General features: G+C 41.4%; 1 protein-coding gene across 1 annotated transcript in view; it reads right to left on the reverse strand.

Moving 5' to 3' along the window:
- mtor (mechanistic target of rapamycin kinase) overlaps positions 1–25,888 on the reverse strand; it is a 96,610-nt gene extending 70,722 nt beyond the window's left edge. The window contains 23 exon segments of the mRNA XM_039799787.1: positions 410–572; positions 917–1,029; positions 5,704–5,871; positions 7,716–7,802; positions 7,944–8,194; positions 12,509–12,638; positions 13,629–13,763; positions 14,307–14,399; positions 16,259–16,342; positions 16,781–16,903; positions 17,769–17,974; positions 18,138–18,347; positions 18,753–18,997; positions 19,190–19,318; positions 20,204–20,387; positions 20,684–20,792; positions 21,628–21,903; positions 21,983–22,117; positions 22,216–22,416; positions 24,416–24,648; positions 24,819–24,927; positions 25,136–25,278; positions 25,723–25,888. Of these exon segments, the coding sequence (XP_039655721.1) occupies positions 410–572; positions 917–1,029; positions 5,704–5,871; positions 7,716–7,802; positions 7,944–8,194; positions 12,509–12,638; positions 13,629–13,763; positions 14,307–14,399; positions 16,259–16,342; positions 16,781–16,903; positions 17,769–17,974; positions 18,138–18,347; positions 18,753–18,997; positions 19,190–19,318; positions 20,204–20,387; positions 20,684–20,792; positions 21,628–21,903; positions 21,983–22,117; positions 22,216–22,416; positions 24,416–24,648; positions 24,819–24,927; positions 25,136–25,264 (3,513 nt within the window). The 5' untranslated portion in view covers positions 25,265–25,278; positions 25,723–25,888.
- Positions 25,889–26,132: the final 244 nt, after the last annotated feature.

A 26,132-nucleotide genomic window follows, 5' to 3' on the forward strand; every position in this document is an offset into this window, starting at 1 on the left:
GTCTACCTTTTTCCCCACACCAGAAGCCAAATAACGGAGTATCCTGCACTTGTCTCTAACCACAATGAGTATCAGATCAAAAGCTTCCCCTGCACGTTAGTTGCCAGACGAGGCTGCATGTGGGCTGGTGGTTCTGAGGTTGAGCCCCAAATGATAGGAGGGGTCAAGTATAAGGAGGGGAAAACTTGGGAGGAAAGGCAGGGGTGAACGTGACCTCATCCACTCTCATAAACACCCCCCGCCACCAAATGGCCAATGACATCAGCAGTCTGGCAGGAAGTAATAAAGACTGTGGGGGGTGGATGGTTACCGAAATGCTGTTCATGTAAAGCCAGCAGTAGGAAGGCTGGAAGTAGTCTTTTGAATAATAGCTACATCTAAAAGGAGCCCTGGGGACAGCTATAGCTACCTTTTTTCCCAACTGGAAGACTAGCGAGGACAGGGTGTCCATAGAGGTGGAGCGAAGCTCAGGCGTGCTGTCAAGTGTCCGAACAATCGGGTGGATAATGCGTGAAGCATAGTCAGTGAAGTCCAGGGACTCGGTCAGCCGGTCCAGTGTCTCCAAGGCAACCCTGAGCCAAACAGAGGAAAAAAAGCGATAAACACAAAACGCTCAGCTTCACTTAAACATTAGCAGGACAGAGAGACATGGCCTGCTCCAAAGGACTCAAAAGTGCACGTAACAATGGTATGCTGTAATTAATACTACCAGTGGAACCCTGTTCTTCTTTTTGGTATCATAGGTCTAGTATAGTAAAAGAATTTTGTGTATATACAATCAAAATCAATTCAGGAGATAATACAACAAAGTTACATAAATAAAGTCACTACTGTGTGAGATCCAGTGAGAATAGATTTCAACTAGATTCAAAACCACAACTACATGAGCACAGGGACAGCCGTGTGGAGTACTGACTTGCGGGCCTGCAGGGGCACATCAGAGGCATCAAACAGTTTGACAATGGGCGGCAGCAGCAAGTGCAGGTAGTCATCTAGGTTGGCACCAAACAGCTGGATGGCGTTGAGCATCTGCAAAGGAGAGCACACGCTGCTCAGTCCCGCATACCGCAACACTTAACATGAGCAGTTGATTTTAATGAGCTTGTTATGGCTAAATGGCCTTTTTCAGGAATCCCCCAAGATAAGCCGGATGGGGTTTTATTTCAGGAAGGTGCTGGCAAACATGCTAGCCTTCCAGGAACATTTTGCATTCTTATGAGTGAATGAATGAGCGAATATCTTATTTATGCATTTACACACCACGGACCATAAAATATAATCCTGTGGAATAGAGCTACAAATATAGCATATTTCAAAAACTCCACACAGAAACATACCATGTGGGGCGTGTCGTATACTATCCTATGAGTACTATGTCATTTTAATGTCTGTGGTTTGATTCCCACCGGAGATCTTTAGAGCACATTTAAGCTTTTCTTTGGGAAAAACGCAAAACAATTGTGAACAAAAATAACAAACAAATAAACACATATGGTCACATAAAACAAATAGAAATGTATGAGAAAAACCTTTAAGAAGCTACGAGAGAAAGATTAAGATTCATGTCTGAATTCATGTCCGACTATAAAGTTCTAAATTCATAAAAGGGATCAGCGTTGCAGGGCTCAATGGATGTTATGAGTGTCGCCTCCATCCAGCCAGCTAATTGTCAACACAACTTAAATAAAGTGTGTAACATTAGCTGTGTGGTTCTGTAGTTTCGTCTCATGGTCACATCATGTTGCGTTGAGCATGTGTGAGGAGTGTGCATGGATAGATGGTGGTCTTAAAGGGTGACGTATGCTGCAGTGAACAAACCCACCCCAGCCCCCAACACACACATACCATGACCACTTCATGGCATCGCACCTCCACCCCCATGTCTAAATTGTGCACGGCGAGACAGCAGGAAGCCATGGTGGAGGTGTACAAGTGTGCGTGTGTGTGTGTGCTGGGGGTGGTGGCTGAACAGAACAGCTCCTGATGGGAGTATGTTTTTCTTTTCTTCTCCTTTGGACTAGAGGGAAACCCGATTCCCAGTTCCCCCACTTTGTGACCCCCATCCACTGCTAAAGATTAGGCTCCAGACCAGGCCTGAGTTATGGACTAACCAGACTGTGGGCTGCTGGGTTATCTAATACTGCAGAATCTCAGACAAAACAGCACCAGAGGAGAGAGCACTTGATGACCGTGCTTCTTATGATTCTGTCTTTGTGGTCTGTGCCCAAACCATGATTTAAGGTTTGAGGGAAAACCCAGACCACTACTGGCAGCAGCTGCTGAAACGGGAGAGTGTGTTAGCTACAGGTATATGATCTTTGAACTTCTGCATCGTAAGTGAATGGCTTAGACCTGAATGGTCTTGATGGATATCGATGGAAACCGCTAACAGAAAACAGCACCCAAATAAGTCAAATGTGGACTGAGCTCCTGTGCCTTCTGAAATAGTGTGGAGTGATGAGGTTACTTTTAAAAACACACACTCCTCTAGGCAGTGCTGGCAAAATTACGTTATCTACTCAAATGACAACTCAAATCTGACATATGATCTTTTCAATCTAGTTATTGCACTTCCTCCACCAGATTTATGACACAAAACTTTTTCTCCATTAATCAGAGTACAGAGTCAAAGTGAGCTAAGCGGTCAACTATTATGGGCACTAGACTTTAACTCTTTACTTTACTCTTGATTACAGCTACCTATTCCCGCCTACCTCTTTCCTATACATCTTTCTCTTGCACAGGGTTTGTCTTGCTTGGAGAATTCTTACAGCACAGTCACGCCTGACGAAATGTATTCACGTGGTGTGGCAAAAAGCAGGGAGAACAGGAAATAGTGTGGGTCAGGTTGTAAAAATAAACTGCTGGAGCTAGAATGCTAACAACAGCAGTCCACAAATGTGTTACGTTGTGGTTAATCAAACACACATTTTGTCAAAAAGAAGAAAAAAAAAAAACTTTATTAATCTCTCTTCGGAAAATTCTATTTTATTTCCGTTGTTACACACACATAGGCCCGAAATACACACACAGGACCTATAGACATGCATTATGTTGTTGTGAAGAGATGTCAGAGTGATGAAACTGCCGCTCCGTGCTTTGCTACCTTTCTTGGTGCATTACTGCCACAAACTGCTGATTAGTGGCATAACGTTACACTGTCATCAGGAATGTGTATCATGAAGCTTGCATGCTACGTACGGAGAAGCGTTTATAAAAATATTGCTCCAAAGTGCTGTTAGTGATCGAAAACTCCCCAGGGTAGCTTTAAATCTCAAGTCAGTCATTTTTGTTGTTGATAGAATGACAGGATGATTGATTAGTTGGATCAGATTATCAAATGGTATGAAGGATTCAGATCATTCCATATATACCTTTTTTACCTTCATCTGACTGTGACTAATCAGGTTATTTACCTGTTCTAGTGTGGAATGTATCAATTCTGTACTGCATACAGCACTTTGTGGACAACAAGGAAAGCTGCATATTAAAATATGATCCACCAAATAGAGGAGGAACTGATATAATCCCCCAAATTTGCTAACCGTAAAAAAGTAAGCATGACAACATGCTGACACTGACAGTCTCAGGCATTTATATTACAGATGTTTAGGCTACTAAAGGTTTTCTCAGAGCATTACCAAATGTATCTAGGTAGGACTGAATAATTGTCATCCATGCCAATTTGAAAGTGAGAGTTAGACATACTCTTTGAACTGAGACCACCAGTTAAATTATGTTAAAGGAAACAAATGACTGTACAAATGGAAAATGATGCATTGCTCGAGGACTTGGAACATGATGCAATATGCAGGGAGTGCATCATTGAAAAGTACACGCACTCAGTGATGACACTGCCTATGCCAGGCAGTTTGGTCTGTTTTTATTGCACGTATTTTCAAATGACTCAATTTCTTTTTTTTTTATATCAGCTATTGCTCATATTGCTGCATAAGCATTCATTCAAGGAAGCATTAACCTGTTTCCAAGCTTCTTTTTTTTTGCTAAGCCTCTGCTGAGGGCTCCATGAACACAATTTTAATTCCAGCCTTACTGGATTGATTTCTGTAACATCTCAATTTGTTAAATCTTTATTGTTTTTATTTTTTTCAATTAGAGTTGTATGTGTATGTTTATTCTTACCTGATTAATTCTGTAAGTTTTACTGCTGCAATACCTGAATTTCACACAAGTCCTTGAATTTCTTATTTGATCTGTAATTCTGACATGTTAATCATCCATGTGTCCCAGTTATAGGGCCCTATCTTGCACTCAGCGCAACTGCCTTTGTACACCGACGCATGTATCATTCCTATTTTGCACCCAACGCACAGCGGACTTTTCCCTCCACAGACGCACGTCGGTAAATTAGGGAATGTATTTGCGCTCCCGGGGGCGGTTCAGCGAAAAGAGGAGGCGTGTTCAGGCGCAAACATTCCCTGGTGCTATTTTGCAGTTTCAGAAAACAATTCCGCCACTGACCAGGAAAAACCTGGTCTAAAGTCAGTAGCGCGTTATTCAGATGCTATTTTAGGGGCGCATGCTTGGCCATAATGTAGTGTGTGCACAACGCGCATACACTTTGCTTCTCTTATCTACACGGAGGCAGCAGTTCCCATTTTTGCAAACCATACATAATTACAAAGAAAAATATTACTGATTATGCGCTTCAGGTGTTTGGATCGATCAGGAGGCACTTTACAGTACAGTCCTCAAAAAGTCGCAGCATTCTTTGTGGCTTGTTGTGTTTTACACAACATTTCCATGAATCATAGATGTGTTGATGACATAAATGAGGAAATATTGGAGGAATTAAGGATGTTGATGTTGAACTATGGCGGGATTGGACACTCCGGCGGAATCTGGTCCGGGAGTGGTGGAGCGGGTGGACGGAGATGGAGTGGGGGGAGGAGGAAGGGGCAAAACAGCTGCAGGTGGTGCGTTTGGAGACCCACGCTCCATGGCTGCAGCAATCCTCTCCAGACTTGAGGAGATGCGCCCAAGAGGACGCAGCAACATCGCCACCCGGCCAAGACGGGCATTTATTACTTTGCCGCATCTCGGACAGCTCCCACTGGCGTGTGCCAGGCAAATCCGCCGTCATAATAGCAATCTGCCATAGAACAAGCGCGCCTGCTCTTAAAAGGAATGGGAGATGACGCTCTAATTGGTTTATTGCACGTTACGCCCAAACCACACCTAGCTACTTCAGACCAACCCATTTTAGATTTACGTCGGGCGCAAGAGTCATTTATCCCGCGGGTATAATAGCAACAGCGCCCGAGATCCGCCCACAAAGCTACTTGCGTTTCACGTTTGATACTTGCGTTTCAGATCGTTAAAATAGGGCCCAAAGGCTCAACTTGTAATTTCTATTTTCTCATCTTATCACAAACAAGAAAATTATATTTTACTTAAATGTGTTTATGTGTTACTGCTAAAGAAACCTTATACAATAATAATAATAATAATAATAATATATTAGCATGAGTTGTTATCTAGCATTATTAGGAGTTACAGCAGCTTATATTCAGCAGCTTTTCATTGAATTCTGGTGGTTGTACCTTTGGTGTACCCTTTTATCACATGTACTTTTAAATTCATGAAAAATAATGAGATACACTACTTTAGCCAGGTGTAGGCCTATAATCGCACAGCAGCATTGGTGATTTTGACATTTGAACTACACCACATTGCACTGACCTTGATGGTAACACTGCGCCCGGTGCTGTTGTCGTGCATGAAGACACGCAACATGTGTGGGATAAGCTGAGGCAGGTAGAGCTTGAACTCTCCACCCAGCGCCACCACAATCTGCTCGATCAGAAGGATGATGGTGTTCTGCATGGGGTTGTTTGGTGTCCAGTACTCCTACAGGACAGAGCATACGATGTTGGCATGAATTAGAATACCATCATATGTACTATTTATTCAACAACTAATAAACTCAGAGAATAATGTCCTTGCTTTATTTAGCACACCAGCAGAACACATTCAGCTACTATACAGCTCTAAAAGGGATTGTTATACTATCAAACAAATGTCTACTACAGAATTTCCGATTATAATTATTATCGCTTACCTGATGAGTTTACTACCTTACTAAACGAAAACAATTAAATAATAGTAGGAGGTCTCACTGTTAGAGAAACCCATGGCCAAAACTATCCTCAAATGTACAGTGTGATCTAAAAAATGCACAAAACTAATAATCCCTAAACTAACAGACAGATGTGACTGCTGTATGTCATAAGTTGTACGTTTGTCCTAAGTAAGAGTGACCTCAATTCCTGTAAGGCCAATTTCTGAATATAATATAGTAATAATAGTAATATTACATTTCAATATTCAGAGGGTACATCCAAAGCACTAAGTACAAAGCTCTACCTCATCCACCTTGCTCTCCTATAATGTTTTGTGGGTCTGAAGAATTGGGTCAAAATGTGTTTCCATCAATGAGCTGAGTGTGAGATGGACGTTTGGACAGATTTCCCTCTGGAAATACAAAGCTTTCACGTGCCAGAGGCAGAGAAGGAGCGTCATGATACTAGATGTTGAGCAATGGAGACAATTTCCTGTCAACTGGGACTGACATCAGGTCTGTGTGGCATATGACACGATTTTGGAAAATCTCGGCACGGCCACTGCGTACATTAGAGATAATAGCAATTGGAGTTAAGGTGGAGGACTTGAAGTCACGCAATACGTCAGACAGTCAATGGGCTTCAGCTGTGAGATCTGGCAGAGGTGTTTTGTCAGTGACCAGAGGTCTCAAGCAGCCCCCAACTTCCTGCTTTCCCTGCCTGTGGCAGCTGACTAGAGAGCAAGTGAGTGTACATCCTGAATGACTATTCCAGCCCCCTCATCTGGATGCAGGAGCTGAGCTGGAGCAAAAATGAATAGATTCTTTGTTTCACTCACCATTTATTAACTCAGAGGGACATGAGGCGCAGTGGTCCAGTTCTCTCAATTACTTTCTCCAGGAGGAGTTACTGCCATTGCAAAAGTGCCGGTAACAGGCTTACCGAGATTCCGACACAAGGACAGTCATATGATATTTTGTGCCTTGCTATGATTATGTGCTAGACAAGTGTGTTTGTGCAAGTGCAAGGGCTATGGCTTTAGCAGTTGCTCCACATCATGTGATAAGGGTGAATGTCAGGAGGTCTCACCAGATTTCTCTGAATTGGACAACAGGAGCTGATCTGCGGTTAGAAAGTGTAATTTTAACTGCATAAAAAGGGAGAGTAAAAAGAATATTACCCAAATAACTTTTTCTCACTCTCCCTGTCCCGCAGCCTCTTTAATCTCGCTATTAAGTACCACACCACACATGATGTGAACTGCTGTGTGACATGAATTCTGTTGAATCTTTTAAAAAGCAATTGAAGCCTCTCCTACTCAAGCAGGCTTTTAGTTAGTCAAGGGTTTTTTATGGTTGTTATGTTTTTTATTTGTATTTACATTTTGTTGTACTTTAATTTGTTGTATTACATTTTGTTGTGAAGCACTTTCTGATTTTTATCTGTGAAAGGTGCTATACAAATAAACTTTACTTACTTACTTACTTACATGGGGCCAGACTTCATCCAGGGGCCCTGAACACATTACTCCTAATAAGGGAAGTGGTGAGCACAACTGAGTGCAATTAAGAGTTTACAGCTGTTTGCCTGAGTCACAGGAAAATAAAGGGGGTTGTTGACACAGTTACTCACTCTGATGAGGGTGAAGATGTCGTCCATGTAAGGGCGGATGTGGATCTTCACAAAGCACACCACCATTCCCATCTGCTGGAAGAGGAACTGGAGAACAAAAAGAGCACAGAAAGGAAAAAAAAAAAAAAAGAGTAAGAGACTTGCTTTGCAAATAACTGACCACCAGAGGTAAACAGATAACAAATCAACCAGACAGCCTCTTCCCTCTTATTCTGTAGTGCTTCCTACCTCTCGGATACTGGCATCACAGACCCGGATGACATTGAGGAAAGTGGGCATGACCTGGGGCAGGAACTGGACACACTTGAGGCCCAGAGACTTAAAGATGAAGGTGACGGCCTGGACCACCATGGTATGGTGGTTGGAGAGTGAAGGGTCTCTCAGGATGCGCATCAAAGTGACGATCGCCACGGCAGGGTAAAACTCATCCAAGGGCAGGTTGCCCATGTTCACTAGCATCTCACTAGTGCTGTAGTCCGCTGTAAGGAAGAAGAAAATTGGTGAAAAGGTTTTAACTAAATGTTTGCTACAAATGAAGCATACAACACTTGCAACATTTCACATTCTTGAGAAAGATGTGTGCAAAGAACCAGAAGTCGTTTTTTAATTTTTTTTAAAGATGAATAAGACGGCGAAAACTGTTAAAATTGTCCCGTTGTTCGTCTGTCTGTACCGGAAACCCGGCCCTCGTTGACCTAGGTCCCTATGCTGAAAAGGGAACAGCGAAAAGACCCTGCCCTCAAGTGGGAGCTGAAAGAGTTACAGGAACTGCGGCCAGAGGAACTTAAAAATCCCCAAATTGGTCCAGTCGGAACACGAGAAAAAAAGGGTTCTAGGAATTTTATGTTCTAGGAACTGCGAAAATCCCTCCGGTCGGAAAGCGGCTTAAATCTGAGTATATCAACAGTGATTATATGGCATCTCAAACCCCCTCCCTCCCTCCCATTACCATCCAAATCAACACCTTGTCCTTCTAAATACACACCCTAAATACAGCTGAAAGTACTACTGGTGCTGGCTGTAAAGTTTGACAACAATAATAGGCTGATGGGAGAAGAGAGCTGATATTGATGGCTTGTTGCAGCTGGCCGCTTGTCAGTTGGACAACAAATCAAATAAGGATTTTCATTTTACTTTTTAATACAACCAAGCTGAATTGCAGTAGTTGATGGCACCCTGTAGTGTTCACTCTAGTTTAAACCCTAACAACAACAACAACAACAACAACTATGGAAAAAGTACTTTGTTTGCCAACATAAACATAGTACGGTTTCTCTTTTGGGCGACTTTCATTCTTGTTTTGGCATTATGAGTAATGCACGATGACATGGGTTCACACGGTTATATAGGTTTTGGTCAGTTACAGTTACAAATTTAATTACACTAAGCATAGGATATGCATGCACATTACAAATAAGATAAAGAGGAATACATGATCAAACATGTTTGCTCTATGCTACATAAAATTCACATTAATCACAGGGGAAAGGCTGAGTTCAGATAAGCACTGTGTGGGAAAAAATGAAAGAGATATTTTGCTGATTTTCCAGCTCTGTGTCAGGGAAGCGTGTGCAGATGAACGTGTAGTATCTTCCCTCCGTGGTCGCAGCGGAGGTTCGGAAACAACACATTTTGCGTCATCCAGCGGATCTCAGCAGACCTCGGCTGCTCCGAGCTCTGTGCACTGGCACCATTGAGGGAAGCAAAACACTGTTCATCTTAACACACTGTCCACACAAAGATGGATTAAAATCGGCAAAGTATAACTTTAATTAAATAAGAACGCTGCGCAGAGCACAGTGGGGAACCTGACGCAGAGGGCTTCGGCAAAAGATCGCAGGACATCCAGCTAAAACGTAGAAGCTGGGTCCACTATTGGCACAACACAATGCAACATCATTGCAAGCTTACATTCCTGATTGTTAACCTATGAAGATTAATACTTCTGATGGCCTCGCAATTGTCAAAACGGAAGATAAGAGGACATTGTTGTAAAACTCCTGTCCCATAGTACACATTTTAAAAAGCTGTGGAGCATTTGGGTGTGTGATAAACCTTTACACATGGATATATACTCAAACGAGCCTTCCACAACAACAACGCTGCCCCTTGCTTTTCTTTCAAACTATGCCATTTCTGGTTTGAACACCCAGTAATTCACACTTTTACCGTAAAATTTTGGATATTCATGTTGCCATCTGTAAGAGGCCACTTGAGAATCACCATTAAGTGTAGGAGAATCTAAAGAGCCACATGAAGGTTTCGGCAGTATGGCCCAGGATTAGAGAGCGCAATTTTATGTATTTCTTAAAAAGAAAGAAGCAACAACAATGGTCTATTTTAACATTTCTACTGCATATATCTTTTAAATAAATAGTTTTATTAATGTGTTTTGTGACAGGCAATTTAAATGGGGTCAGCATGGCCATTTATTTATACAGAGCTATTGAGTTTTACAAGGCATCTGAGAATACAGACGTCTGGTATTCAGCGTTTCACTGGCCTTCCGCAGGAGTACAGTTTCAGCTGCTCCAGTTGTCTCCCTGAAGACTCTGGACCATAGACAAAACAGATTGGCACAGAACACGCAGGCTAAAAAGGCTAGCTTTGGATCTTTTATTATTTTGGCCTTCACCAAGTCTAGATTAATGACGGTGATAGACGGCTACACATCTGTATCTTTACAACCCACAAACAGGCATTGATGTAGCTGTGAGGCAGCAGTACTGTAGTAATTCAGGCCTCAGCTGTGTAGGAAAAAAAGCTGAACTGTTTGCTAGACAAAATAATAGATGTAATTACAGCAACTTACTAAGAGGGAATATGCACCATCTCATCAGTTTTTATGACCCTGACATTCTATAGTGACGTGATTGGCCTCGTTTGTCAGGTGAAGCGATGGGCCTAGCCAATGACCTCCCACATAACAAAATACATGCTGTCAAATATTGCTAGTGCTTCAGACAGTGGCCCTGACAAATCTGCCAACAGAAGTACAGCTTCCAATTCCAGTCACAGTCCATTTAATCGGAGAACAAACTTGTAAATCTATTATCATATTGTCCAAGATCAAATTCTGAGACATATGACTGGGTCAAACGAGTGGAGCTCTGCATTGGCCATTTGTATTGTCATTGTTATGGATTTTGAAGATCTCCAGAGGATGACAGCCTTTAAATGAAAAACCTTACATTCAAAAAGTTTTCCGACCATAATAAGCCACGTCAGAACCTCATGAATTACCATGAGTTTCTGTGGCAGTCAACAGTGGAGGAATCAATGTTTTTGGTGACAACATGGCCTTTCCATAAGTGCCAATCTCAGGATAAACTCAACTGTTTTTACACCATTACTGGTAAGACTAAAAAAAGACTAAAAGCATCAGAATTTTATTTCTTTTATATTGTGAAAAGTAAAGAACAATGCAGCCGATCCAGATTTGAAACCTGGTATAACTAAGTAATCATGAATGTATCTTTCCATAGGAGATACTGCTAAGGTTAGAAAATGCCTCGTTCCCTTTTGTCACATACAGCTCATGCTTTCTTCTCATGGTTTGTGACAACAAAATTGCCATCAAAGTCAAAATGCTTTTGTTATCATTAATTAGCTTGTTCTTGTTTCCTAACTGCGTCACAGGTTATAGGAGCTCAGCTGGAAGCTTCATGTTAATGTTAGCTGCCCTTGGGTTTGTAGCTGTGTGCTCATGGTTGAAAATGAATGTAAACAAAGCGGTGCTCCAGCAATGCAATGCGCCATGACGTAGTTGCACCTTCCAGGGTAATGTTGGAAATCCCTCTAGTGTATAGAACATATGTGGCTATAATCCCTTACACTTTAAAAACAGATCTAACTACAGTTGTCGGGGTTACATTTCCCTCTGAACTGGGAGACCCTCATTTTGGACGAGGTTTAGTTGGGTGTAAATCAGACGGCAGGCAGAGATTAGATTCCGAAGAACGAAAGCTCCAACAAATGTCAAACCTAACTTTTCAAATGCACGGGCGTGGACACATCACTTAACTGTGCCCTTTTTTCCTAATGAGCTGTAGATAATGAGGAGTGTTTTTGGAAAGACATTGGTTTTATGAGTCACACTCAGCAATTCAAGTAATTAGAAATGACCTCAGTTCTTCTCTAGAGTGATCATATTCTGCCCCAAGAAAAGTTGTGCAGCGAGATTGCAAAGGTGTTTTTTTACTCACAGCTCTTTCCGCAGCACTGACTTGTAACTAGCTGAGGGGATTCTGTGTGTGCATTCATGTTTCAGCATACAAATGTGTGAAATGATCACAGCTGCACAAATGGTTTCATATCTCAATTAGATTTTCCACCTTATCACTATTACCAGCTGGTTTACTAAATGTATAATCTGTGACCCTCTTTGCTTTTCCCATCAGCTATTTTGCATGACAAAAATGGAGGCAATTCAAGGTTTTGCTGGTATTTTATAAATCTAAATGTTGCACAAGAACTGACAAATCAAATTATGACCAACTACAGATGCCTTTTCTGAATGAAATTTATATGCGTCTTCTAAAATGCTAGCTACCACCTTTAAGTTTTGTGACCTTTAAAACTAGAGTCATTTGTTCCAGGAAGTAACCTCACAGCCCATCTTGAAGAAGTGTGTTACTGTCTAGGCTGCCTGCTGCCAGATTTGTACACTTCCTGGTCGGGACTGATTGTATGAGAAATAAATACTGATGTAACTTTGAAGAACACAAATATGTAAAAAATAAAAAATATTAAAAAAATTGTTCCCAAAACAGTGATTAGTAATAGTGGCCTACCAGAGTCCTGACTGGACTTGGACTCAGAGAGACTGACAGCAGAGGCATCTCGTGACTGGTCAATCATCCCGATGTTCACCTTGTGCTTGTAGGGGTCCAGAGCTCCGAGAAGACCCAGTACACGGATAGCCTGTTGGATCCAAACATACAAACACAGTTAGCAATCTTCCACTGAATGTTAGCCCTCCACTGGAAAAAAGTTAGATAGTAAATGCTGTAAACATATTCCTTGTAAATCTTTACAATCATTCCCCGAAAGAACCAAGCAGGTCTGCCTTATTGCATTATCAAATTTTCTTCAAAAATTTTCAGCATGTAGCTTGCTAGCTCAAAGTTTGTTGTCGTTTCTCGTAACAAAGGGATTTTGAAAACAGCAACACAAAGAGGGCAGACACCCTACATGTGAGCCCCGCGCCAGATGTCAGGCTTTGACTTTCGTTGATCCAAAGTGGATGTTATGACTTTTTTTCAGTGACTCTTTTACTTTTGAGTCCCCACTGGAATCTGTAGCAAGTGCTGTGAATCCAAGCTGACCACAGGTGCTGTCCTCTGTGAAGCCGTGGGTAGGCGGAGAGTTTTTAATACTCAAAAGATAGATTTTCAGTGGGGTATTCCTTAATTATAACAAAATGACAACATAAAAAAGTAAGCTAACACTCAACATAAATGCTTGCTGTAAAAAGTTTGTAGTTTGTTGGGCAGATGCTATGGCACAGATTACAATATGTAGTCAATCTAGACTAGCAACTGCCATTGGATGATTAGCCCAACAGGATTTCAGATTCATTAAAAAGTGGATCCAAGGTACGAGAGTTGCCAGAGCTAAAGTCCGAGTACCACACACCAGATATAGTCTGACGCCAAATGTAAAAGGCGAGGTTATTTTTTTTTATATGAAAAGTAAAAATGTGCTGGCTCATACTGTATGTTATTTTTAATATTTGATATTATTTGTTTTGTGTGATTATAATTCACCAGTCAAAGTCAATACATCTAAACAGACCTTAATGTGTTTAGTATATGGTGACAAGTAGGGTTTCTGGCCACATAATGAGTCAGAAGGACAGCGTTGGGTTCACATTGCTACTAAGAAAACGGTGGGGAAAAGAAGGGTGCATACCTCTCTCCTTATGCCCTGGTTTTGTTCCGTCTTGAGGAAGTTGAGCAGCACCTCCAGAAGGGAGGGGTACTTGCGGTAGGGCTCCACCACATAACCTGTACTAGCCACCTGCTGGCCCAGTGTCCACAGTGCCACCTGGTGGAGAGTCAGAAGCAGATTCTCTTTGAACAATGCCACTGATAGAGAAGCATAAAGCATGTTTGGGATGTACTTTTCTTTGCATTTGCATGGTTACTTCACCATCCTTTTAACAAAATGTCTACTTAGCAAATAATGCAACAGTTAATATATTTTGTTCATGTTGTATTCTTATTGTTCATATTATTCTGTATTAACAGTGGTAAATAAAAAATGCCAATTATTCCCATTTGTCTCATCAATTCAATCTTCTTTTCAGTTGCTAATCGATAAGTCATAGGTTTAAATGATCCCTCCCTGTGTTAGCTCCGAGTCCTGGCACACAATGCTGTTTAAACAGTAAATACCAAAAGCACAATGCTTTAAAAATGCTTTCTCAATGACTTAAAAGGTTTCCAGAAATTACATCCAGTTTTGTTTACTCCAGTAGATGTGTATTTACTGTGTCCAAGAAATAAATATTTCTCAGGACTTGGAGTAGTGCTGAGGAGAAAAGAAAATTAGAAACAGATGAAGCAGACACAAATGTTCTTGGCGTACCTGTCGTTTGGCCAATGAGGAGGAGTCCTGCAGCATGTCCATGATGATTGGAAAAAGCTCGTCCATCCACTTCCTCATCTCCAAGCCACTCACCTGGCAGGGCAGGCACATAAGCACCAATCAAAACTAATGAAATCTCACATTATGTCCAATTTTCTGTCAGTAAGATCTTTTAAAATCTAAAAAGGATTAAATAATTCCTTTTTACATTAAAATGGCTAGTGATCCCAGTGAACAATTTCAATCTGAATCAAACCGTGTGTAATGTAATTTGATGTTATAAAAAGCATTTGTTTAATTATTCTGATGGCAAGCTTTAACACAGACAGCTCTAATATGGGAGGGATTCGTTAGGGTAGGTAGCCTGATAGACACCAGAACCTTCTGGGTCTGGGCAAGTTTCATTCACAGCCCATTTCCAAGGGGCGTCACCAATGGACGGCGCTCAAATGCCTCTGGGTGCAATTGGATAGCCCTTCAACCAATCAGACCAACGATCTGGGTGACGTAGCAGCTACAGCGGCATCAACGGATCGCTTTGGTGGCCGTTATGTTGCTTGCCGTCGATGCGCTATCGTCATCGTGTAAAGCCCGCCTCAACGGTTGTGATTGGTGCCTTGATTTGGAAAAATTGGAAATGGGCTTGAATGGGCTCTTGGCCAGACTGACTTGCAGAGCAAATCTCAAATTTGCCAGAAGTTCGGCAGGGTTTTCCCCAGGCTATAGGGTAGGGGTAGTCGGGATCAACAAAAGTCCATTGCCAGGATAAGCCTGACAATGCTGCTATCTGTGTGTCAAAATCCCTTCGCTACAGGAAACAACAAGAACATCATCTGAGGTAGCAAGCTAACATTACACACAGTGCAATCGTGCAATAAGGGAGGCCTGTTTGGTTCTTTTGGTGAATGATTGTAAAGGTTTACAAAGAATACGTTTACGGCATTTACCAACTAATTGGAATGTTTCGGGGCAAATTGGTGGGGATTGCTATGAACAAAGCACACACGGCAACACACTGGTAAGAGCAAATTAGGTTTAACTATGTATCCAGCTAATTTAAATAACTCATGTTACTGTATTGTGTGAACAGTTAACTTCATTTCTTTTATGTGGTGTTTTCTTGTTTGGGCTGCCAATGGTTCACCAAAACAAGCGTCTTTCCTGGGATTATTTTGCAGAGGCACCGTCGCTGCATCCGGAATTTAGAGCCACCAAAGATGACTGTGATTGGTCTAAAGAAATGCAAACAACCCTTTTTTTCTCCTATCCTAGAATGTATCTGTGGTGTAGCCAGACCTTACTCAACAGCGCTGTGGAGATAGGTCTGGCAATATGAGACTAGAGTAGGGGGGGATGCTTTGCTACCACATTTACTACAGTGTCTTTTTTGATAGTACCACTACAAATGACCAAAAGATTAGATTTTTATTTTATTTTTATTTATTTTTTTAATTCTACACATAGTGGCTTTAAGCTTGTATACATTTTTTTAACAAATGAAGCGTGCAAGTTGACATCACATTTAGTGGTTCTCGTCTACATTTTCTTGTGTCTTCCAGTGCTGGTTCCTGATCAGCCGGGCTTCTGCCTCTTCCTGCACTGAGTCAACTGTGAAAACTTGGGTCTACCTGAGCACCTTCTGCACTCTGTCTGAACTGCTGCAGAGTCTGCCTGCCTTTAACTGTGCTTTCCTGACTCCTCTGTGGGAGCAAGGCACACATACATGGCTGGGGCTCCACTCCGAACTTTACAGCTCAGAAAAGGACATGCTCAGATTGCGTGCATTAAAACGGTTTAAGTGAGAGACTTTAAAAACTGCAATACTGTGCACAGGGCAAACAACTGTGCTCAGATTGATTGGGTTTCAATCAGCAGCAGCTAGAAAATGAATATGACACACAGGCTAATACGGTCTTCCTAAAGCTTCAAGTAATTGAAACAATCAACCTTACCTGGGCCAACTCGCCGATGGTCGCCAGGACACTAATGACCACTCCAGGGTTGGGGTCTGGGTCTTTCAGCTTGAGGATTAGAGCCTAAAAAAGTAAAGAGTAACGGAGTCGCTTAACACATTGAAACCCAGAGCTCCCCATCATTTTAATATTCAGAAAAAAAATGAGGACATAAAAAGACCTCCACATATTTTGCATTGGACTCCTATAACATTGTCTTTTTCATTTCACATTCTTCTTTCTTGTCAAAAACTGGCACCTACACGAACCACACCGACAGTTCGTAGTGGCTAACAGAGCTTCGAGCCAGTAGCCTTGAGCAGAGATGAGGGGCTTATCCAACTTTTTTCACATATGCAGTAGAACTCCCCAGGACTTGTAAGCAGACTTTGATGTGTGAAATCTGTGGAGATCTCTTTTTTACTTATTTAGAGAAAGCCTACGGAGTACAGATGCTCCTCTCAAGTAACAGCCTTGTTTACATTCATACACTTTCACAATGGAGAACTTGCAGACTTGTACCTTGAGGATGGGCTCCATATATGGCCGTATGAGGCGGGGGGCGTTGGAGACTAGATGGCCAAGCATACGAGCACTCTGCTCTTTGTTCCTGCCGACACCACTGTGCTCCAACTCGGTTAAGATCTGCAACAAAATTTTAAACCCGTGTCAAGCATAGCGTCTTCTCTATCTGGAATACATCTTAAAAGGTTAATGCATAGTGTACGCACTGGTGTCATGGGAGCAACGTCCTGAAAAAGAAAACTTCTCTAGATCTTATAGAGGAATACGTTGGATGTTTAGGCTGTGCATAATACCACAGCCTTTGCTGCCATCTAAAGGTGTCCAATTGAAACAACAGACAACAAGTGACCTTTTCAAGTAGAACAAACATATATAGATGTGTGTGATGGTAAAAATCTAAATTAAAAAGTATTTTTATTTAACATCCTTTCCTTTTATCGAGCATCGTCTCCATTGACAGGAATTAACCATGTTTATTTTAGATTTTTTTAAAAACGTAATGTTACGAATGTCTTGGACAGAATGTTATGAAGATTTCAACTACTCAATTATTTTGCAGAAGCACTGTCGCTGCATCGGGACTTTAGCGCCGCTAAAGATGACTGTGATTGGTCTAAAGAATGCTCTATTTTAAATGTGATTAAAAGCCCCTATGTGGACTTCTTAAGTGAGTAGCATATTTCAAACTATTCAGATGGCATAAGTTTTTAGGAAAGAATTTTTTTTTTTTCACCATGCCCATGTTGGTAGATCGTCATGCCCACGAAAAACCTGCCAGGATAGACTGTCACCCCAAACTGAACTTTAATAATGAAAATGTGTCATTTGTACTACAGCTGTGTCAGTGTACCAGGCATGTCAGTGTGCCAAAAAGCGCCAATAAGGAGGAGAAGGAGTATGTTTCAATGTGTTCAGTTGAACCATATAGAACCTTCAACACAATAAACCATTAAACCAACCGTACTGTGAGATCTGTAGTGCCTACCTGAATGAGCATCTTGCGTAGGAAGGGCATGACAAAGGCAGGGTTCATGCTGCTGAGGCGTCCGATTGTGCAGATGGCCAGCTCTCTGATCTCAAACACCTCATCATTTAGTGCAACAAACAGCGCCTGTAAGTTCTCAGCCTGGGCAAGGTGAGCGTCAAAGCGCTCATCAAGAGATGCCAGCACACAATATCGAATGTCTGGATCTGCAGGAGAACAGGAACAAAAAAGTATGACATTTTGACTCTCTTATCACTCTTATTACCTTTATCGTCAAGTGCCACCAATTTCAAAAAGAAACAATGCTCAATAAATCCACATGGTACTACTACCCCTTTCCTCCACTTTTTTTACCCTTTCATGCATTACCTGGGTCAGTGATGCCAACAACTAACAGCTTGCTGAGCACATCTGCAACAACCTGCACAGCGGTCTGGCTGACAACATGGCCGCTGATCAGGTGGATGGAGGGGGTAAGGAGGCGTGAGCAGGTCCGAGCTGCCTCCATCCGGATTTCCTTGTGTTCACTGTTCAGGAAGTGATCAGCACAGTGGCGCACAAACTGGGTGAGGGAGTGTCCTGGTGAAAGAACAAAGCGTTAGGTAACCCCTATCCTGGGAGATTTAGCATTACAGCTAGAGTGCTGTAGTTTAGGGCAAATTAGGGCAGTAATACAGAATGCATGTAGAAGGCTTCAATTTCAATTGGTTTGGGATTTCAAAATTCAACTCTGGAGAAGGCTCTGGTGGTGTGCTGCAGTGTACAACTTGTATTCAAAAAGAGGAGCCAAAAATATTGAATTACTCATAACACCTGTCGAGTTGTGCAGTGTGACCTGCTGTAATGCCTACATTTAAAATAATAATTTTTCTCCACTGACAGAACCAAGTGTGGTTTTCCCCTTGCTGTGTTTCTTAAGAAATAAATATAAAAATGTAATATGATGGTCCTGCTTTAAAGCGGTGTCTTTTTTGAGGTTCTTGCCTTCAAACTCAAAGCTTCCCAGCGTGCGTAGGGCCAGTGTGATGCTGCCTACGTCACTGGCCTCTGGGATGTTTGTGAGGCTTGGCGAGGACAGCTGGTGAGCCAAGCCTTTGGGCATGCCGGGGTGACGCAGCGGCTTGTGCATCAACACCAGGGAAAGCATCTTCAGCAGGCCGTCCTGGATGTCCTTCTTCAACTGGGGAATTTGACGGCTCAGGTCGTACAGCACTGCTGTCAGGGCAGGACTACATAAAAAGGTCAAAAAGGACAAGATCTAACATGAAAAGACCAAGAACTATGTTGTGTTGTGTTTATAAACAAACTCTCTATTTAAACCCTGATACTCGTATAAACCCAGGCCAAAATTCCACTCCAGGCAATGGTAAAACCTTGTTAGTTGAATTTTTCCACATAGTGGTAAAACCATTCTGTCCTACCTGAGGCCCACAGCCAGCATAGGCTCCAGCAGCTCCTTGATGTCTGGTTGGATGCTGGGACCCATGGCTCTGGAGAGCATGCTGATACAGGTAAACACTGTGGCATCCACCTGCATGGTCTTCTGTCTCCTGCACACATGGAAGACGGGAAAATGAAAAAACATGCTCTCATGGTAGGTCTCTTTTCTTTTCATAGACAGTATCCCAAAATTATTTAAAAACTTTAAAAAATGTATGCATTTAATAATTAGTATTAATTTAAAAAAAGAAAAATTTAAACGTTCAAAAATATTCATATAAGATAGTGGTTCACGTTTTTGTTGTGTTTAAACCCCCTACCCTAGCAGTATGGCTATGCTGAGACGCACCACTAGTGTCCTTGCCTAACAGTGCCTGACTTTTTGCTAGAAGCTAACAACGTAGCTATGGCTGAACTTTGGCCTACTTTAGCATATAAAAATTTGCTCACTAAGAACCTGTGAACCACAATCCCAAACTGGCAGTTTGATTTTCTGTGTACTGAATTGTTTACCTAAAGTAAACTTCTTAGACTTTTATAATCATGTCTTTTTTTTTTTTTTTTTTTTTTTTCTAAAATTATACTTAAAATAAAATCCCAATATATCGCCTTAAGCACAGTATCAAAATATTTTGCAATATATTTTATCGTGACCCATGTATCATGATACGCATCATATCGCCAGATTCTTGCCAATACACAGCCCTAGTATTTAATAAACTAGCACTTGGAGATTGAGGATGGTCTCATCCAATATTGCACAACACAAAAACAAAACCATAATGATTCTTAAAACATGTAAAGCAACAATGAAATTAGAGCCTAGTGAGAAAAGAAAAGTGAACAAAAACTGTATAGCAAGACAATAACTATTAAAATACAACATAATAATAAAAGACAAATCAAACATTAATATCTGAATGTGAAGAAATAGTATGTACAGTATACATAGACTACAAACCGTTAGAGCCAATGTCATGCATTTAAATACTGACTTGTGTGCAAAGTCCTTGGGTGGCAGGGCAGCCTTGATGATTTCAAGGATCTTTGTGAGGTAAGGCTGGATTTCTGCCCTGACGGCCACTACCAGCAGCCCCAGGGCCTGGAAAGCTGACGTCCTCTCCTTCTCCTTCTTCAGACTGGCCAGCAGGTAGCCCATAGTGTCTGAGAGGTACTGGTCTGCACAGTGGATGAAACAAGTGCAAATGGTTAAACACAGAGGTAGGGCTTTGTATTGGATGCAACACGTGACTGTTGACACTGACTGGGAGAAACTACAAGCAATTTATTACTGCAAAGACGATTGAAATCAGGACAGAGGAGTCTAAAAAGTATTGGTCATGACCTAGTTACATTTCTTGTCCATAAACACTAAAAAGGCCAGTTGATATAGTGCTGGGAAAAATACATGGCTGCATGTTACTGTATTAAAGATGGATTCAACTGGATTACATTCAAACATTAACTTGTCCCACCTGTAAAGTTATTTGGCTGGAAGGCAGCAAGGCGTGGAAGGAGGTTGAGGATGGTCATCTGGATCAGAGGGTTTTTACTGGTCTTGTATTTCAGCACCCACCGACACACCTGGACAAAGCACATAACAAACGCTTGTATCAACTATAATTTCTCTGGTGCTCCAAACAGCACTGGCCTTGTGTTGTTGACCTTATACACATACGTGTTGAGTCTATTCATGAGCCTGCTACAATGTTGTTGGAGCTAAGTATCATTATTTGTAACATGAGGTTTGAACTTCTTGATTGTCAAAAATGACATTTCTATTCAAAATGAGACTTTTGATGGAAAGATAACTTTCAGCTTACTAGTCCTATGAAGTGGTTTGTACTTGGCCACCTTCATGGACTACTGGTCAGATGAAAGCCCTGGACAAATATAGAGCTGAAAAAACAAATTGAATTGAAAAAGGAAATAGTATTTATTGTTTTCAATTTGTTCTCAAAGATACTTTAGACTACTTCTTCTCACATATCATATTTCTAAGTTATCTAAGACTTAGCAGCTCATACCAGCAACCAAAGCCGCATGCTGATTCCAAGACTAAAGTGAAGGCCACAGCGTGAGCCACTATCGAAACCATCATTCTAACAGTCACAGACTAAGATATTGATTAACAATCATATCATCCCAAAGAGACATGAGGAGTGGACAAAGTAAACTTTATAAAATGATGTATGCCAAGATAACAACACCATATGATAAGGTCTAAAATACACCACAGATTTAAAGGAATTCCCTCAAGGCGTTAGTGAGATATTGCCTTTACAAGAATGGTTCAGACGGATAAGCCAAAAACAGGCATACAAACTATTTATTAACATAATAATTGTCAGATGAAGCAATTACCCAAACAACTGTTGCATTCTGGAAAAAAAAAACAGACCTCTTCTGTAAAATCTACCTGGTCGAATCGTTCCTCCATCAGCTCACGGCAGTATCGACTCTCCACCAGCAAGCTCTTGGTAGGTGCCGGCGTGGCTCCGAAGCTGAGGTAGCCCTGAGGCGTGCTGTAGCCCAGCAGGCCCAGGAGGGCGTTTGACTGCTGTGGCTGCACCGACTGGAAGCTAGTAAAAGGTGTGATGTGTCGTGGCTTGGCTCCAAATCCCATCATCTCCTTGCAGTACTTATCATGGACCAGCTGCTGCTGCGTGATCTCCTCCATCTCCTCACGCATGCGCTGTCATAGACACAAGACAGTGAGAGGAATGTCTTGCTTGTGGATGCGAGAATGTTTCCACAGTGAATTGAGCCCTTACCTCTCCCTCCATGCTGCTGATGCGAACCAGCTCATTTAGGATCAGAAGAGCACCGTGGACCCTGTCGTCACGATTCATCCCTTTCTCTTTGGCCAAAGTCTCATCGAAGCCTTTCTCTGCTTCCTCAAAGGTTTGCTGTTACAGTAAAGACAAACACTCATGTTGCCTATTACAAGGACACACGTTTTACCCTGGGAAATACTTCTTTAGGACGACAGAGTGGAATGTCTTACTTTGTACCACTGTGGTTTCTGCATTTCCTTGGTCTCCCTCTGTGTGGTGAGGATGAGAGAGGCTCGCAGTGCAGATACTGCCCCTTCTCGGATGGCCTGCTTGGGGTCCCATACCGCGTAAAAGATGTTGTCAAAGAAGGGCTGCACTTGCTGAAAGAAAAAGGTGGGTGCGCTCACAGCCAGCTCCCTCAACACCAACACCTAGGAAAGACAGAAAATCATTTTATAGCTGGTTATAAATTGCCTTTTTTGAGTTAATTTCTTTCCAGTGTAAATATATCTCAATACTGTGATTTCAGAAATCACTCAACAGTTATTCTATTATTCCCGAGCTCTAAAGTTCAGCACTTAAAAATTGTGTGCAATGTTGCACCTTTCAAGTAATTGTCATTGTGTGACCTTCAACTAACAACTTATACTTTAAAACAAGCTTGGCAACCATAATCTCTTCTCTCCATGCTGATAAATTATCATCTTGAATTTGTTTTACCAAAACAATGTTATATTAGGTTTCTAAAATTCTGTTTCTATTCACCATCAGTCAAGTCAAGTCAAGGAAAATGCAACGAAAAGACTGTGAGAGACGTGTTTGGACAAAAACTGTGCCACTTAAATGAAAGTACTCCAGATATCTTTGTGATTATGATTACTCCTATAATAAGCATGAATGCATTTACATAATTGTATGCTTGCTCACATTACTGTAATCACTTTATGACTAGATTGTTGGTATACATAACATAGCAAGAGTATCTTCTAATTAGAGCTGCACTAGTTAACTGTATAGAAAATACACTTGTTTTATCCACCTAAGCTACACAATCTGGCTGCAAAACAGAACAGCATCTAAACTCAACCAACTAAGAAACCATCAGTTTGCCGTTTTTTGGCATGAAATCAAACAAACATGAACATCAAAACTTTAAAGGCTAATAAAGGTTAATAGCAGCATTCGTGCCAATTATTTTGGTGGCCTTTAACATTTTCATAACTTCTGCTGATGTCTGCACAGAGTCAGCATGAATGGCTGTCCACAAAAACATCAGCGATCTTGGGGGCGGATCCTGACACTCATTCTTGTATCATCTGAAAACTATTTCCACATATTTGAAAATTTCCCAAGTTAAAAAATCCATCACAGAAAGCCTAAATTTGATTTGATCATCTTAGAATCACTTCCCTGTGCACGGTTTTAATAAGAGACTCCTCACTGCATCAGAGAATAGTTGCAGATAAGCTAAACAAGACTAACTAATCACTCACATCTACTGTTTAACAACTGACAAGCTCAAACACATCCACCTCTTCTTGTTCGTTGTAAAGGAGTTTTTAAGCTGTGACAGTAATTGGGGGTTCAGTGCCTTGCTCAGGGGCACCTTGGCAGTACCCAGGAAGTGAACTGGCACCTCTCCAACTACCAGTCCACACTCTGTACTTGAACCGGCGACCATCGGTTCCGAAGCCAAGCCCCTATGGACTGAGCTACGGTCGCCCTCCAACCTACTTAAGCTAGGTTTAAAACTGTTTCGTTTGTATTTTGACAAAGACAAAAACTAAGTTGATACTGAAGAAAAGTCTTTCTGCAAAAATTATGTATTTAAAAATTAGGTAAAAGGGTAGAGCTGCAAAGATTAATCGATTAGTTGTCAACTCTTAAATAAATCGTCAACTATTTTGATAATCGATTAGTCGGTTTGAGTAATTTTTTAAGACAAAAAGTAAAAATTCTTTGATTCCAGCATCTTAAATGTGAATATTTTCTAGTTTCTTCTCTCCTCTGTGACAGTAAACTGAATATCTTTGATTTGAGGACGTCATCTCGGGCTTTTGGGAAACATTGATCCACATTTCTCACCATTTTCTGACATTTTAGAGACCAAACAACTAATCGATTAATCAAGAAAAAAAAATCAACAGATTAATCGACTATGAAAATAATCATTAGTTACAGCCCTAGTAAGGGGGTATTTATCCTTTACTAGCAAAATTCAACACTGTCTCCTGAACAGCAATGAGTGAGTTCTCCATCCAGGGAAAGGTAGACCAGCCACAAATGTGCCTCGTACTGCTCTACAAAGTAAAACGAAAAAAGGCGACCTTGAGTCAAAACTGTCCTACGCCCTCATCTTCACCACAGATAAACACCACCAAGAAGTGGTGGTATTTCAACAACAAATCCTGCTCTCTGCTAGTCACTTACTGCAGCATGGCGTCTGCCTTCATTTCTGTCTGCTCCCAGCCACTCCAGGGCCCTCTTCACCTCAAACTCCACATATTCAGCAGTAAAGGTGTCCCCAGCCATAGACAGGTGGCCCATGGCTTTAGAGGCCATCTCCATCACCACGGGGTCGCTGGAGGGGAGCAGGTTGCGCAGGTAATTGGCAAAGCGGCTGATCCTGGTGGCATTGCCTCCCTCGACTCCAATCAGACTCACTGGAACAAATGATTGAGTCACAGTAATATACGGTTTCTGTGTATACTATTATACACATTTTCATGTGACATATATCAAGAGCAGTAACTTATCTCAAGCTAATTCCACCAGACCTTATGTAAATCATACTTAATTAAGTAAATCTGGCATGTCAATGTTTACGGCTTACCAATGGCGAGAATCCCTCCTTTCTTCTCATTCACATCAGAGCTGGATACCAGCTCAAATATGTGGTGGTTTAACTCATCATAGAATGTAGTGGCTTCATCTTGGCTTAACTGTGGAAGGCACAAAAAAAAAAACGTCAATAGGAAGAGTAAAATTGGTGACCGCAACTTGAACCGACAATGACAAAGTAAAAAACTAGCTGTCCATATCCACTCTTGAAAGTGTAAAAAGCTGTCAACACTCATTCAGTATACAGTATATTGTAATTATAATCATCATGGCAGGTTTCTATTACATCCATGTGTATTTTGCTGTTACCTCTCTGAGCTCTGTAGTCACATAGTGCTGCAGATCTTTGGCAGATTTTGCTCTGGTGTCTTCATTTCGACTCTTCAGCCCACTGATAAACTGTTGCAGCACAGTGGCTGTGCCTGACATGATTACCATTTGGATGGCCTAATCTGCAAAGAGACAAATAACAAATAAAACATACCTTCACTAACACGTTCTTTGTTATCAACAGAATTGCAACAAAGAAAAAGATGACAAGTATAAAGACCATGGAAAGAAAGTATATTTGTCCTGGGTTGTTTACACAGGTCAATGTTGTTGTTAGCTGACGTTACAGCTAGCTATTGTGTCTAGCTAACGATAGCTTGTGTAACAAATTGTCAACCTTGCTAATTAGCAACACACCGAGCAGAGACATTACACTAAACTAGAACGATAAATCATATAACGTTACGCCACTAGTACAAAACTGACACGTCCAAGTGGTACAAATCAGATACAGGCTAATTCAGAGCATCATGAGCGTATCATGCTGGTTGTGTTAAGCTAGCTAATGTTAGCTATTGCTGTAACAAAGCGTTAGTAAGATAGTGAAGTCGGTTTGTAACACTTACGTGTTTCTATTAATATGTCGGCCACTTAATTGCTATTCGGCTCTTGCAGAATATCTCTCATTGTACGACTATCTGGCTAGCACAGATAAATGCTAGCTGGCTATGGTATCGCTCTGTTGAGTTGGACCAGCTCCAGCTAGCTACATACAGCGAACTTCACAAGCGTTGTATTGCGTTGAGTGGCCTGCGCAGAGCTGAACGCATAGCTCAGATGTCCTTGAGGACATCAAGACACTTCACTCGAACATTTGTAGGATTTCTAAAGACACCACATAAGTGAAAGCCTGAACGTGTCATAGCTAATAGACCTTTTTCAAGGCATTCAGATATATAATAAGCACAGGTGTTATTCATGTTATTAATATTAATAGCTGCACTCCATTTGGGTGTTCTCACTCTGACATGGCTTT

This window comes from Perca fluviatilis, chromosome 5, assembly GCF_010015445.1.
Source record: "Perca fluviatilis chromosome 5, GENO_Pfluv_1.0, whole genome shotgun sequence".
Classification (NCBI taxonomy): Eukaryota; Metazoa; Chordata; class Actinopteri; order Perciformes; family Percidae; genus Perca; species Perca fluviatilis.